This window comes from Kickxella alabastrina (assembly GCF_025024165.1).
Source record: "Kickxella alabastrina strain RSA 675 chromosome Unknown BX661scaffold_3, whole genome shotgun sequence".
Classification (NCBI taxonomy): Eukaryota; Fungi; Kickxellomycota; class Kickxellomycetes; order Kickxellales; family Kickxellaceae; genus Kickxella; species Kickxella alabastrina.
Window position 1 is genome coordinate 504,510 of NW_026251474.1, and position 14,471 is coordinate 518,980.

At 48.3% G+C, this 14,471-nt stretch overlaps 5 protein-coding genes across 5 annotated transcripts; 2 read left to right on the top strand and 3 right to left on the bottom strand.

Moving 5' to 3' along the window:
- Window positions 1-1,736: 1,736 nt before the first annotated feature.
- BX661DRAFT_203392 (uncharacterized protein) lies at window positions 1,737-5,847 on the bottom strand (the record flags this gene model as incomplete). The annotated part of the gene is made up of 7 exons (XM_051538528.1): window positions 1,737-2,448; window positions 2,608-3,342; window positions 3,555-3,811; window positions 3,843-4,299; window positions 4,463-4,964; window positions 5,097-5,756; window positions 5,780-5,847. The coding sequence occupies 7 exons, from the start codon at window positions 5,845-5,847 to the stop codon at window positions 1,816-1,818; spliced, it is 3,312 nt and encodes a 1,103-aa protein (XP_051394161.1). The 3' UTR covers window positions 1,737-1,815.
- Window positions 5,848-5,911: 64 nt separating this feature from the next.
- Window positions 5,912-6,398, bottom strand: BX661DRAFT_65132 (uncharacterized protein). The gene has a single exon (XM_051539371.1). The coding sequence runs from the start codon at window positions 6,317-6,319 to the stop codon at window positions 6,035-6,037; it is 285 nt and encodes a 94-aa protein (XP_051394162.1). The 5' UTR covers window positions 6,320-6,398; the 3' UTR covers window positions 5,912-6,034.
- A 1,689-nt stretch (window positions 6,399-8,087) lies between these two features.
- On the top strand, window positions 8,088-9,037 carry BX661DRAFT_177511 (uncharacterized protein). The gene is made up of 2 exons (XM_051534654.1): window positions 8,088-8,656; window positions 8,689-9,037. Exons 1-2 carry the CDS (start codon window positions 8,156-8,158, stop codon window positions 8,881-8,883), a joined length of 696 nt encoding a protein of 231 aa, XP_051394163.1. The 5' UTR covers window positions 8,088-8,155; the 3' UTR covers window positions 8,884-9,037.
- Window positions 9,038-9,334: 297 nt separating this feature from the next.
- On the top strand, window positions 9,335-10,039 carry BX661DRAFT_177512 (peptidyl-prolyl cis-trans isomerase A). Its single transcript, XM_051534655.1, has one exon. The coding sequence runs from the start codon at window positions 9,379-9,381 to the stop codon at window positions 9,880-9,882; it is 504 nt and encodes a 167-aa protein (XP_051394164.1). The 5' UTR covers window positions 9,335-9,378; the 3' UTR covers window positions 9,883-10,039.
- A 2,515-nt stretch (window positions 10,040-12,554) lies between these two features.
- Window positions 12,555-13,029, bottom strand: BX661DRAFT_196285 (uncharacterized protein; the record flags this gene model as incomplete). The annotated part of the gene is made up of 2 exons (XM_051538041.1): window positions 12,555-12,651; window positions 12,875-13,029. The coding sequence occupies 2 exons, from the start codon at window positions 13,027-13,029 to the stop codon at window positions 12,555-12,557; spliced, it is 252 nt and encodes an 83-aa protein (XP_051394165.1).
- Window positions 13,030-14,471: the final 1,442 nt, after the last annotated feature.

Below are 14,471 nucleotides of genomic sequence, written 5' to 3' on the forward strand. Positions count from 1 at the left end.
CTGTGTGGACGCGCGGAGACCGCGTGGGTGCGCATTCGCTCAGCCTGTGTGTCGGCGCCAGCAGCAACGCCACTTTGCAGAGCAGCGAGTCCCAGGTTATGCGCTCGAGGACATTCGATATTGACCTGATTGTCACGCCCTCGCTGCGCGTCAATGCGTTTGTTCGGCCGAGCGCAAGGTGCCCCCGAGAGCGGCTGTTGGCATTGAGATTGAGAACATGCAGACCGACCTTAACGTGCAGCTTGTCCAAACGACGTTCTCCAGTGGGCACTACGAGCTGACGCCCATATTGGCGCAAAAACAGCAAGCGGAAGATGTGTCAAGGAGAGTGGTGGTCGGTCCTCGCCAGACTGTCAGCATGATGTACCGGGCGCGGCCGCGCCAAGTCGAAGCAGGCGATGCGCGGGCTGTTCCAGAGCAGTTCACAATCAATGCGCTGCGGCAGTTTATTTACTCGAACAATAAGCCCACGCTGCTGCCCGAGCCCATTGAGCTAGTCTACAGCAACATGGTTCTGGGCGATCACAGCGGCGTTGATTGCGTGCACTCGTCGCTGCAGAGCTACATTCTACGCTCCCAAGCCTTCCGCCGGCGCAACATGCTGCGCGCAAATTATCCGATGATACCCGAAAATTACCACCGCGTGCTGTTCCCCCTGTTTGAAACCTTTGGCATCGATTTTGTTCTGTTTTGGAACGAGGTTGGTGGCATGCAACGCTCAGGACATCACTCCATCACGGGCATTGACCTAGGCGTTCCGCACGACTACATCAACGAGGCGCTCAATCCGCCCACGCAGGGCGCTGCGCGCGCATGGTTGGCCGACACGGTCAACGAACGTGAGGCGCTTGTGCAGAGCATTGCCAATAGGCCGAACGCCCTGACGCACCGGCACGAGCGGCCGTTAGATGTGTCTATGCGTGTGGGCGCAATCCGGCAGGGTGCAAGCAGCGAGTTGGCATTGTCAGCCATGTACGTGGCAGATATTATAGTCACAGTCTACAATCACTCGTGGCGGTACGCCTACGACTTTGCACTCGACTTGATTTCGCCGGCCGATTTGGACCAGATTATGCCTGATAGAGTCCGGCTGGACTACACTGGCTCTCGCTCGGCGTGGTCATGGTATGGCAAAACCAATCATGAGCTTGTAGTGGGGCCGCAAGCTTCGGTTGGCTGAGTGCCCGCTAGTGTGTTTGTCGCCAGGCATGTTTGACATTGGGTTGTGGAATTGAGCGCTGCTGCGCTGGAACCTGTTGCTTCTGCTTCTGGCGATACTGATCCGCGCGATTCGCCGGCTCTTCGTCTGCCATTCAGCTCAAAGAACCTCGAGTGCGTGCTGCATCCGTTACAATCATATTTTGTCGATATCAACGCTGCCAAACTGGAGTCTCACAGCTAAATTGGCAACTGCCTTTGTGTTTTTTTGGACCAACTTTTTTCCCTTCCAATATCAAAAAAACAAGTTTGTCTTTATATTTTGCCAGAAAGCAATATTTACTTCGTAGATATGTGAAATTTAAATTTACTTGTCTATAATTTAAAATATCAAATATGTGCCTAACCAGTTTATTAGTAGTATGGATTCTCCCCCCCTTTTTTTCTAATTTTTATTATCAACTCAACACACATTATTATATACCTTTTCTATTTCATATGCGTAACGAATTCTTTTTAATCAATGCTCGTATATATGGTGGTCAAATTTATCCTATGCCCTTTTATTCTTCACTAACTCCGAAGCATAAACATTTTTGTTATTATAAATAAAAATTATAATTGTAAAAAAAATCCAATGTTTTTGTTATTCTTAGACTATGCCTTTGGATATTGGCAGAACTGGTCCTGAATAAACGTCACCTCAAAGGTGCCCTCAGAAGACGTCGAAATGGTGTAAGCGTGTCCGTGAAATCCTTGACCGTATGTGACTCCAACACTTTCCCCAAAGTCCCCCGTGGCCAACCCGCGCCGCTGCCAAGTAAACGTAAACGGTGGCTGGCCGACCAAATCCATCCTGATATCAACCATATCGCCCTCCAAAATGTCCTGATAAACGTTCTTTCCGCCGCTAACGCGCACCCTAGGGATATCATGCACAGAATAAGCCAAGTCACTAAACTCGCTGCAACAGTCATTGGCTGACCGATGACAGACGCGGGTCAGAGTGAAGTTTCCGGGCTCGTCGACCAGTCTGCGGAACAGCCTCTTGTTGGCTGTTGTTGAGCGATGATCTCCGTTGTACGTGTAATCTACATTCCAGGAGTTGAGACCGCGCAAATCAAACGAGAGGATGTCGCCGACGCACACGTTGCGCGAGGGGTTGGCAGATGGACTGGATGATGCAGGGCGCGCACTAGGCGCCTCGATGTACTCGATCTCAATGCCGCCAGAAATCGACGCACCCACCTGGTCAGGCCGGCCCAAACCAACCTCGCTCGGATCGACGAACTGATGCTCACAGCCGCGTGCATCCCGGTTTTGACCAACCGCATATGGTAGCGGCCAATCTGCGATGCAATATGGTCGGGCAGTGCGACAGCCTGCGAGTATCCTTGGATATCCCGAATGGCCACCACTTCGCTCGGCCCGCTAGCCGGGAAACCTCACCCAGGCCTGGAACGGGGCCAACCCGCCCTTTTCGAACTCGATTCGGAACACGGGCAGCTGCTCGCGCACACTCGCCCATCTCTGTGCATCACCCTCGGTGCGGGACTGGCCCGGCGCCAAGCAATGCTTAATGGTCCGCTGCTTGCGCCGGAACGCACCCTTGGTGGACACATCGAGTGGAGTGCCGTCGGGCAAATACGCGCGCAGCTCGGCCTGTGGGCTGCGAGTGACGCGGTGTTCGACAACAGTCAGGGACTCCTTGGTTGCAGGCGCTGAGTGCAGGTCGAGCGGCTGCAGGCGCTGGTAGCGCTCGTCACTGACAGCCACCAGGGTGTAACGGTAGAGACCCGGGTCGCAGCACTCGGTCTTCAGGGTGCTCTGCTGCATGGCGACCGACGTATGCGTGGTTGTGCGATCAACGGTTCGCGGGTTGCCGCTCTGCGGGTTGGACCACGACCAGTAGTCTATGCGGTACTCGAGCTTCCACGGGCCAGATCCGCTGAGCCCTAGCTCAAATGCTCCGGGCGACTTTGAGGCCTCGCAAGTATCGCCCAGATGCCAAACTCCCTTCTCACCATGCGCGCTGCTCTTGTCCTCGTACTTGAGTCCGGTCGTGGCAAACCATGCGCGGGGCTTGGGCTCGACCTTGACGAGACAGCGGGCGCTCTGCGAGTCGATCGTGCCGGGGCAGATATCGTTGGCAGCCACAAGTTCGTACTCGCCGGGGCCGTGTGCCTGGACGAAATCATTTGCGGGGCGCTGTTATTGGTCCGACGGCCAAGGGTGGCCCGGTAGATCCGCTCGGAGGGATCACCGATCTTGCGGTACTGTAGGTCGACGGGGAACTCGCCTGAAGCCTGCACAGGGATGCGCGCCTGCTCGCCGTCCAGTATGCGGATGCCGCCGTCGGGGCACTGGAAGCTGGCCCTCGGCCCACCCTCGCGCACCCTGATGGTGGCCGCGATATCGAGCAAGTCGCGCTTGCACTGGTTACCGTCCTTGATCTGCGCCAGCTCAATGGTGTACTGGCCAGGGCTGTCAAAGGCACCCAGCTCAATAATAAACCTGTCGTCAGCAATGTCCGAGATTGTCCAGCTCATGCGGCGGCTCTCATGAACCACATTGTAGGTGATCTGCCAGGGGCCTTGGCCCTTGAAGCGCAGGGGAATCTCGAGCGACTCGCCCTTGCAGATGACCGAGGAAGCTGTCCACTGGATGTGTCGAGCTTGACAGACGGCTGCGCGTGGATGGCCTGTTGGATGACAGCTGAGATGGGCTGGCCGCTGGGATAGTTGTCATCTCGAGACGGAAGAACTCAAACTCGTAGATGCCTGCCAGCTCTGGCGACACCTTGAACGAGTGGTGCCGCTGCTGCGACCGCACCACACGGGTGACCGTGCGGCTGTTGGGGAGCCTCAGGTTGCGTTCACGGTAGTGAATGGCAAACGGCGGGCGGCCGCTCAACTCCAGCTCGATATGGGCGCCGATTTCGCCGCCGCACTCGCGTGCGGTAATGGGCGTCGATGTGATGTTGACCGAGGGCTTGGGCGTCTGCACCAGCGTGACGTTTGCCAACTCGGCCTTGCCTGCGCAATACTTGTCCTGGAGACTGAGCAGATGGTATATGCCAGGCCGGGACGCCTCAATATAAGCGTCCTTTGCGGTAGAAAACTCTTTGGTCTCATGAACCACCTGGCGCCATCAACATCTCGTACTCCACGGTCCACGGTCCGTCGCCGGCAAGCTTCAGGGGCAACGAGTAGTGGGACTTGCGCTGCTTATCGTCAGACAAGCGCAGAGGCAAATCGGATCCCAGAAGGCTGTTAGTCCAGCCGACAGTCGGGCGGCGGTGTACCTGGATGCGAGCCATGTAAGACGTGGCCTTGCCGGCACTTGCTTTGTCGCCATTGAACAGGCCGCGGTTGCCATCAATGGCGGCAGAGTCACCCAGCGCCACAGTGTGGTTGGCTGCATCGCGGACGCTCTCCAGTTTGTACACATACTCGCCTGGCCGCAGGAACGTGTCGCTCAGCGTGTATACGGACCTGCGAGCGCGGTACCGCGACCACACCTGATGTGTCGCTGACTTTGACTCGTCCGAATCGCCTGGGGCTCCAATGGCGGTTGCCCGGGCCGAAAGCTCAGAAATGCGCGGCTGCACACCGTCGAGGCCAATGACCTCGCGGTGACCGTTGACCAGGCGCACGATAGTCATGTCAATAGGCTCATAACCCTCGACCACGGCCTCGATCAGGCCGCTGGTACGCTCAGAATCGGCGGAATCAGCCTCTGGCATACCTTGCGTGGCCATCGTTGCCGACGACAAAGTTATCGGCCGAGTCAGAGTCGGTGCGCCACTGCAGACGGGCAGTCGGGCAGCCAACAACAATGGTCGGCGGCGCGTGCTGGGCCGTGCGGAACTCTAGCCCTTGTTATCCTTGACGGAGTAAATCTCGTAGGCACCAATCTCGGTGATTGGCAGGTGGTACGTGGCCATGACCCAGTTGCCCAGCGTCGGGTACACGGCAGTCGTCTCCATGCGCAGGGCGCCGACGTTCCCCACTGCGCGGATCTGGCGCTCACCGGTTTCGAAGGATGTGAAGACGTAGCGGATCGACGCGGGCACTGTACCGTTGATCAGAATCGGAATGGTTGGCTGCTGGGAGCGATGGTGGATGCCTTGGTTGCTGAGCAAGCCGGCCGTGAGCCTCCTGTACCAGGGCTCGGATCTGAGCGTGCGATCGTTTATGCAGAAGCTCTTTGTCTGTGGGTTCATGTGCGCCAGACTGTGCGGCAGAATATGGATAGTGTGTCGGCCCAGAATGTGTTCATCATCAAGCTCAAAGCTGTCGATCAAAAGGTCGCTGTCGCCAACCAAGCGCGGGCCCAGCCAGGGCACGCCCTTGAGCGTGCGCAGGCAGCTGCTGGCAATGCCCACAGCCATGGGCTTGACGGCCATCACAAACAGGCTGGAGGAGAGCAAAAAGAGGTTGATATCAATAAAGATCGACGCTGCTATAAGCGCATACATGGCGGGCGCCGACACGGTGAGCTTGGGGATGCGTAGGCGCCAGGCGCAGTACCACACGGCGGCGTCCAGCAAAGACCATTTCAGAAACAAAAGCAGCTGGTCTGTTCCGGCTCGCCAACTGTCAACCCAATGGCATCGTACACTTTCCATGCCACCAGCAGCGCCAGCGCGCCGAGCGCGTAGATGCGCTGGCTGGGCAGATCGACCATGGTCTCGGAAATCGCCGAGCCAGACGTCTTTCCGCCATTCCTCTTAACCACCGGCGCAGGCGATGCCGAACCAGCAGGTGTAGGCGGAATGTAATTTTTCGTAACCCCGAATTTGCGTGCTGCTGTCGGTGCGGGTGTACCAAAGCTGCCTGCGGCTCCAGTTCGTCGATAAGCATCGATGGACGCGTTAGGGTTGATGCTCCAGCTGTCGGACCACGTAGGTCGGAATACGGCGTTGAAAATACAGAGCCAGGAGTAGTAGTGCGACCGTGCCTTCCGCCGGTGCTCTGGTACACGCGCTCGGCAAAGGATGAGCTGGGCATTGGCGTGCTGAAGGTATTGGCTGGTGCGCGTGCCGAGGGCGTGCCAAATTGGCTGCTCCTGGTGTTCGCCGCTGGATACGGTTTGGCGACCCAACTTCCGTCAAGCCCTTGCTGCCCACGGGCGTGTTAGCCGATTTTTCCCCTGCCATTTGTTTATAATATGCAAGCTCGAATCTGCCACGCTAAAAGGAGTGGGGGAAGAAAGAAGAAAAAAAAAACCGGTATAAATGTAATAAAAAATTAAGAGTCAATTCGATTAATGAAAGAAAAAAGAGAGAGAGAAAGCGTGCACGTCAAAAATTTAGGGGGGGAATAGTAAAAAAAAAAGGAATTGAAATTTGAAATCTCAGCAAAAAAAAGTGCGCTTTTTTTTGCTAAGCAGATTTTCGAAACGTCCATTTTTCCTTTATAATTTCTGGTGTGTCGTCACATCAACAGGCTTTGGGCTCGGCTTTTTTCGCTCCCTATTTCGCATTCTGTTCATTTATTTTTTCCCTTTGATTTTTTAATTCGCATCCCAGCACAAATGGCGGATTCGATTCAGCAGCAGCTTCAGCAGCTGGTTTTGCTGTCGGACAGCGTCGGCACAGGCAGCGCAGGCGCCGGGTCCGGCGGCGTATCGACAGTCGAGGAAGCCATGGAGCAGCTCGGCCCCTCATTCACTCGGTGTACAGGACCAACAAGCAGAAGCTCTTCCGGCAGCAAGTCGACCTCTTTGCGCAGCGCAAGGATGCCGAAATCATGAAACTCTGCGGCAGCTACCACCAAGAGTTTGTGCAGTCCGTCGCGCAGCTGCTCAAGGTGCGCCAGAACACGTCGGAGCTGCAGGAAAAGGTCGTCGGGCTCAATGCCGAGCTGCAGGTTTCAGGGAAGTCGCTTTACGAGAAAAAGGCCGAGATCCTGAGCCTGCGGCGAGAGCACCGCAATATCCAGGTGGCTGTCGATGCACTGCGTGGATGCCAGGAGGTCGTGCGGCTTGTCTCGGGGTTCGACGAGCAGGTGGCTGCCAGGCAGTACTACTCAGCCATCAAGACGCTGGGGTCGCTCAAAGACATGTATTTGCCACGTGTGCGGTGCTACGCCTTTGGAAAGGTGCTCGAGGCGTCGGTCCCGCACATGGAGACCAAGCTGCAGGGCGCGGCGCTCAGCGACATGAAGGACTGGCTCTACGGCCTGAAGAAAACCACGCGTGATATTGGCCGCCACCTCACTGCGCGCATGCACACCAAGCAGCGGTCCTGGGTGCAGCGCGACTCGGCCGCCACTGCCACCGAGCGCCACTTGGTCAGCCCGGCCGTCCAGTTTGTCCTTGATGAGGAGTTTGACCGCGACGAGCCCGTGGCCGTCGAGCTGATGCCTCTCTACCAGTGCCTGCACATCAATGAGAAGCTTGGCCGCCGTGCCGAGTTCCGCCGCAGCTTTACCGAGGACCGCAGCAACCAGCTCAGCCTGATCCTGGACTCGCCCGTGCAGTTTGTCACCGGCCAGCTGGCGTCCTTTGACGCCATGCTGTTCGACATAATTGGTTTTTTCGTTGTCGAGCATAGCATTTTGGCGTCTGCCCCGGACTTCTGCTCGCGCGCCGACGTCGATACGCTGTGGGAAGTCTGCATTGCGCGGCTGTCTGATATCCTTGCGCGCAGCATCCAGGCCATCCGTGGCGACCAGAACGTGTCGTCGACGCTGCAGGGCGCGCTGACCACCTTTTCGTACGTGCAAGAGGAAAACGCGTATGACGTGCGCAAGCTGCGCGACCTGATGATGGCCATTTTTGGCGCCTGATCGCGGATAATGAAAGGGTTTGTGCGATTTGGGCTCTCCCCTTATCCCCCTTTTTGCAATAGTCTTTCGCCACTATAGCTAAGATTGTTTTTGCGAGTGCTCTTTCCTTGTCTTTCTCCATATTTTCTAAACTACTTTTTTTTGTAATTTCCACCTTTACTCTCGCTCATTTCTCTCGTTCACGAAATATAACAATAAAAATAATGTCACCTCGCAGGCCGAAGCGGAAGACCAGCGACCCGTCGCTTCCCTCGCACTTCTCAATGGTGCGCTCATTCCAGCTGGCCGACTTTGTCACCCTCGGAAATGCCGTCTGCGGCTGCCTCAGCCTCATGTTTGCAATGAAAGCGCTGCTCACACAAAACACTGACTTTCTCTTCACCTCCTTCTGGTGCATTCCGGCCGGTGTGTTTTTCGACTTCCTCGACGGCCGCGTTGCCCGCTGGCGCCAGTCGACCAGTATATTAGGCCAGGAACTCGACTCCTTGGCCGATTTTTGTTCCTTTGGTATTGCGCCTGCAGTTCTGGGCTTTGCCTGCGGATTCCAAAAGATGCTCGATTTGGTTGTACTCACGTATTTCGTGTGCTGCGGACTGGCTCGCTTGGCCAGGTTCAACGCCACAGTAGCTGCTATGCCAACTGATTTCAATGGCAAGATCAAGTTTTTTGAGGGCACCCTATACCAACCACGCTGGTCATTGTCGGTGTGCTTGCGTATGGCGTGTTTAACGGCAAGTTTTGGCGCTTTGCTAACCCCGAATACCAGCATGAGGGCCCGTTTGCGTCGTTCAGTCAGGCGTTTACTCCCGATAATGTGTGGGGCGGAGAGGTCTCGCTTTTCCCCGGGTATGAACTTCATCCGTTGGTGCTCATGTATGCCGTCAGCGGCACGCTGATGATCAGCCGACGCCTGCGTATTCCCAAACTTTAATTGTAATATTAATGGACATAATAATCCCACAGATTGAATCGAAACAAATGATTGATTTGATTTGCACGCATATATGAACATATATAAACCAACTAACATCTCTATTTTTATTTATATTTAACTTGTTATTTAAATATAAAATATAAAATATTTAGATCAATGATTGGTAATTGATCAGACCAACAAAACATTAGGATCCAACCATAGTTTTGTTCTTGATCATAGAATGTGGTTTGAAAATGGCTTTGGTTTATAAATGAAGAACAGAATGGTTTGGTTTATATGAAACGAAGGAATCAGAAATGGCTTGTTTTCATTTTGTTTGTTGGCCTGATATCCGAGTTACTACATAATTTTGCCCCTTTCCCCTGGTCCTAAAAAAAGGTGGCCGCGCGTCCCAAGCTCAAACTCTAACATCATTCTTTTCTTTTTACTCCTTTTTCTCCCTTATTTTTTATAAACTTTATTAAACAAGGCTATTCTAAAATCTAAAACATGTCCTCCGTTCCTAACCCCAAGGTCTTCTTTGACATTGCTATCGATGGTGCGCCTGCTGGCCGCGTCGAAATGGAGCTTTTTGCCAACATAGTCCCCAAGACCGCCGAGAACTTCCGCGCTCTGTGCACCGGTGAGAAGGGGTTTGGCTACAAGGGTAGCTCATTCCACCGCGTGATTCCCCAGTTCATGCTCCAGGGCGGTGACTTCACCAACCACAACGGCACTGGTGGCAAGTCGATTTATGGCGAGAAGTTTGCTGACGAGAACTTTGCCATTAAGCACTCTGGCAAGGGTGATCTTTCCATGGCTAATGCTGGCAAGAACACCAATGGATCCCAGTTCTTCATCACCACGATCAAGACTTCCTGGCTCGATGGCGCTCACGTTGTCTTTGGCAAGGTCACCAAGGGCCTTAAGGTTGTTGACAATGTCGAAACCAAGGGAACTGCATCGGGCAGAACCAGTGCCAGGGTTACTATTGCAGATTGCGGCCAGCTGTAAGGAGTTGCCTAGAAGTAAATTTAATTACGAACAAATTATCAATTTAAATAATAAACAATTAATTGAATTGAAATATACTCTTTAGCTGAATTAGAAACATAGCAGTGTTTGGCCGTAGATTTCAACCATGGTTTTTTAAATAAAATATATATATGGTGTTGAATAAAGAAGGTTTTCGGAGTTTATTCTGAAAATTATTGTTATTGGATAGCCCATTAAACATAAGAAATGTGTTAAATGTAAAACCATGTCTTTGTTCCAAGCTTTTTTTTGACAATTGAATCTTGGATAATTTTGGAAAGCAATCCTGCAGCTTGGTATTTGTAAGCATTGATTATTTTTGTTGACCCATTGCTTGAACCTAATATTGTACGTATTTTTTGGGGGTTGCCGTAGCAGTTAGTCGGAATATCTAGATTACAGACGTTTCTTGTAAGCACATTTTAGTAAGTCATATCAACTAACTGATAGAAAGTAATGGTTTTTATTGATATATAACAAGTAAAAACACATTTGTATTAAATTACATTTTGAGATATAATACACAAATAAGTGAGCTTGCTGTTTTGAAATATTTGTTTTTTGTGATATAAATTTGCGGTCATTGGAAGAGTATACCATTTTAAAACTCGGGCTTGTTGCTTTTGAAACATTGCAGAATATATCGGTATCACAAAGTTTTATTGCATTGCATTCTAGGTTATAATCAAGAGTTTTAAGTGGATACTTTAAATTAATTTGGTCTAACTTTTTTTACTGTTGTCTTTGCTCCCACTACAACAGACAATATGTAATTCCAAAGAGTGACATCTTTAATATATACGCGCACATTTACCTTTTCAGTCTCTACTGCAAATTCTATATTACTTGATGTTTTCAGTCTTGCAAACATATTTTCAATACTTCCTTGTTTTCCAAATCATAAAAACAGTGATCTTCGTAACATTTTCCCAAGAGATTGACATGATATTTAACATTGACTTTGCTCCAATTAGTAAGACATACCTTTGTTGCACAGACTGAAGATATGGAAGTGGATGTTGAGGTCGAGAATCGCGAAACAGGTTTCCACCTGCGTGCCGATTGATAGGACGCTAATTGGATCATGCAGGCGTAAATTAGGGAGGCATTATAATGATGCCCAGACATGCTCCCTATTTTGCAATGCACACGCATGAGCGTACACGCACGAAAACCACAACATTGACTTGCCAAGATACCGGTCTGCTCGCAGAAGATCCAGTTTTCACCAACGGAGCGCACAATTGACAATGTGCACAACAAAGGCAACAAGGCACATATATAAGATGAGGCTGGCCCTAGTAGTACTTTAGAAACATCAGTAATAAAACCTTTTATAAAATCACCCCTAGCTTTTACCACTAGACAAGTAGTGCTCCTCACATCCCCCTCTTACTATAACACCTTGTTCCTCCTTTCCTTTGTTTTTAATAATAATGTTGACTAGCTTGCTCATTGTAAACGTGTGCTTGTTAAAAATTTTTAAAGTATAATGTGCTTGAATAAAAATGTGTTAAGTAAAAACAAAATTATTACATGGGTTTATTTTTACGTTTACTATATGTTATTTTGGCACAAAAAGACGCATATAAAAGGCAAATGACTGCTATTCCTTTTAGCTTTTATTTAAAAATAAGCCTTTAAAATTTTTTTGTACTATAGAATTTTGTCTTTTACAATATTTTATGCAAAATCAAATTAAATCACTTTTGACTAATACCACACATTATATATTAAAAGGTTTGAAACAAAAAATTATTTCTATTGGATTGTTGTCTACACCCGTCTTTTGCTGGGATTGCTAAAAAAATTTATAGACTGCCAAATAATCCAAAAACAGCTGTCAAGCTAAAAGCTGCAGTCGAAAGATAGTCTAATCCAAAGCCCGGTTTGGCATCCAAGCGCAACAAGACTTGCTAATTTTTATTCTTTTATATTATCAAGGCAAATATCATTGCTTGGAAGCTCAACCATCATTGGTCTCCTAATGCCAGTAGATGTAAAATTAAAGCCTTTGTCCAAAACTCCAACAATAGTTACGTGTTTTGTATTAATCTTTTCTCGATTAATATAATCTAGTTTAGATTAACAAATTGCTATATAAATTATCAACAATTTACTAACTAATATTAAATCTTATTGCTAGTAGAATGAAAGTTCAGTTAAGAGTGTTGTACAAAATTAGACGGTGGAACACAATATTATATTACTATAGAAAATAGAGTAGCGTTATGAAGGATGTAAAACACCACGAGTCCATTTGTTCAATCCAATAAATTAAATGTTTATTTATTTATTGTTCTAACATTTTAATTTTCAAACATTTTCCTATTAGTGCTATTGTGATGAGGAGGGGGTGTGTGACTACTACTGTAGTAGTGTTAGAAAAATGGTGTATTATTATAAATGGTTTTAATACTAATTTTTTAAAGTGCTACCAGTGTCGACCTCGTCTTATATATGTCTCATCGTTTTTGTTGTGCACTCCGCCAGTTGTGCACCCCGTTGACAAGAACTGGTTTTTATAAAAGTAGCCTGGGTGTCTGATATGTCATTGTTGTGGTCTTTGCGTGTGTACGCTCATTCGCATGGATTGCAAAACGGAGTGTGTCTGGATGCCAATATTAGCACCTGATTTGATCACCCATGATCTAGTCCATATTCGATCTATCGGCATGCGGATGGAAATCTGTTTCAAGGTTCTCAACCTCATCATTCACGTCCATGTCCTCGAGCTGCGCAACATTACTTCCAGCATGTTTAGATAATAAATAATATTATATTTTACAATAATAAACTAAAAAATAGTTATAAAAAACAAACCGCATTAAACTAAGCGCAAAGTTCAATCTTGCCTTTGTTTGGTCTGCAAACAACATCCGTGTCACTTTTAATCTTGGCAAAACAAATACCAAAAATAGCACCTATAGTGAATAGGGCGCTGCCTCAAACTATGCTATAGAATGCGTACTCCTCAGCGGTTAGTGCAGTCGTTGTATTCATCTTGTTAAGCTGAGCTCTAGAAATGCCATCATTAGCAGCATTGGTCGACGCAAAGTAGAGAAACGCGGCCCACAGGTTAAGCAATGTCAAGATGCCGTAAACAAAAAAGGCGTTGCTAACCATGATAAAAATAATATATAATTAAAATGTTTTTTAAAAGTACAAAAATTGCAGAATAAAGATGGGGGAAAACATAAATTGAATTATTCCTTACTGCTCATTTATATATATATACAAACTTCTGTTTGATGCGCACATAATAAAAAGTAAAAATAACATTGTTGAGCAGACCAATGGTATGGAAGTGGATGTCGAGGTTGAGAATCATGAAACGAGTTTTCATCAACATGCCGATTAACAGGGCATAGATGACACCATGTAGAATCAAATCAGGGGACATAATAATGATACCCTGATATGCCCCCACTTCATAACGTATATACATGAATGCGCATATGCGAAGATCATAACCTTTAGATGCCTGTGGTGCCCAACACACATTCCAAGCCACTATTTTTTTTCAAGAATCAAGATCACCCTCATGTCTGCTATATACATTTCTGTTATTGCTGGCCGACATCAAGGAACATTATATTCACAGCGCTGTCCCCTTTCGTAGTTATTTAAGTGATTTTTGATACTTAAAAATATATTAGCTTAGACCCACATTTTTTTAGAGCGTGACAATGCCAAGACACCAGTCTATCTGCAGAAGAACCAGTCCTTACCAACAGTGCACAACTGGCGAAGTGCACAACAAAGGCAACGAGATACATATATAAGATGAGGCTGGCCCTAGTTCTACCTTTGATTCCCTTGATAATAAAAACTATAACAACCCCCAAACATACTTTTAACACTAGGGAACTAGTGCTCCCCTCAAATCACAACAGTGTTTACCAAGAAAAATGTGTTACCCTGGAAAGCGCACAAGTAAAGGGCCCACTTTTTATTTAACAAAGAGGCAGCGAAAAATGTTTTTTTTGTCAGCGTTCTTACAAAGGAACAGTCATTTTCTTGGCAATCGGTGTAATTCAAATTTCAGAATCATCGTAAAATTTAATTGTCACACGTACTAAAGCTTGCCTTTACTACTGTTAGCTTTCTTTCTTTTGCATTACTTATTGCACAGCTGATTAAACCGCACTTTTTTGTATGTATGATTCATTGCTTAAATGTTATTTTATTTTTTGAACAACCGCTTGCAAGCATTTTTTATTTTTATCAATTATAAAAAGTAAATGAATTGAATATTATTTGCAAAACTAAACTGCTAATGACTTGATGCGATCTGCAAACTTGGATAAATATTTGTAGCCCGCCAACTGATCGATGTGCTTGTTGAACTGAATTTTGTCATGTAAATCGAGTTTCACTCGTATAGATTGCAGACAACCAATTGCAATAAGCACAATAGCTTTTGTTCTATGCATTGACATTCCAACTCTGCATTCAAACGTCAAGCAACGGAAATGCCTGCCAAATGTACCGCCCATGCTATCAACATGCTGCCAGATCTTGTTTCCACTTACTCTGTCAGTACTGGGTGCAGCTCTTGCCGGCAT

Coding starts and splice junctions, on each gene's coding strand:
- BX661DRAFT_65132 (XM_051539371.1), bottom strand. CDS start 6,319: ATGGCAGGGGAAAAATCGGCTAACACGCCCGTGGGCAGCAAGGGCTTG.
- BX661DRAFT_177512 (XM_051534655.1), top strand. CDS start 9,379: ATGTCCTCCGTTCCTAACCCCAAGGTCTTCTTTGACATTGCTATCGAT.
- BX661DRAFT_177511 (XM_051534654.1), top strand. CDS start 8,156: ATGTCACCTCGCAGGCCGAAGCGGAAGACCAGCGACCCGTCGCTTCCC. Junction 8,657..8,688: donor AACCACGCTGGTCATTGTCG/GTGTGCTTGCGT, acceptor TTTAACGGCAAG/TTTTGGCGCTTTGCTAACCC.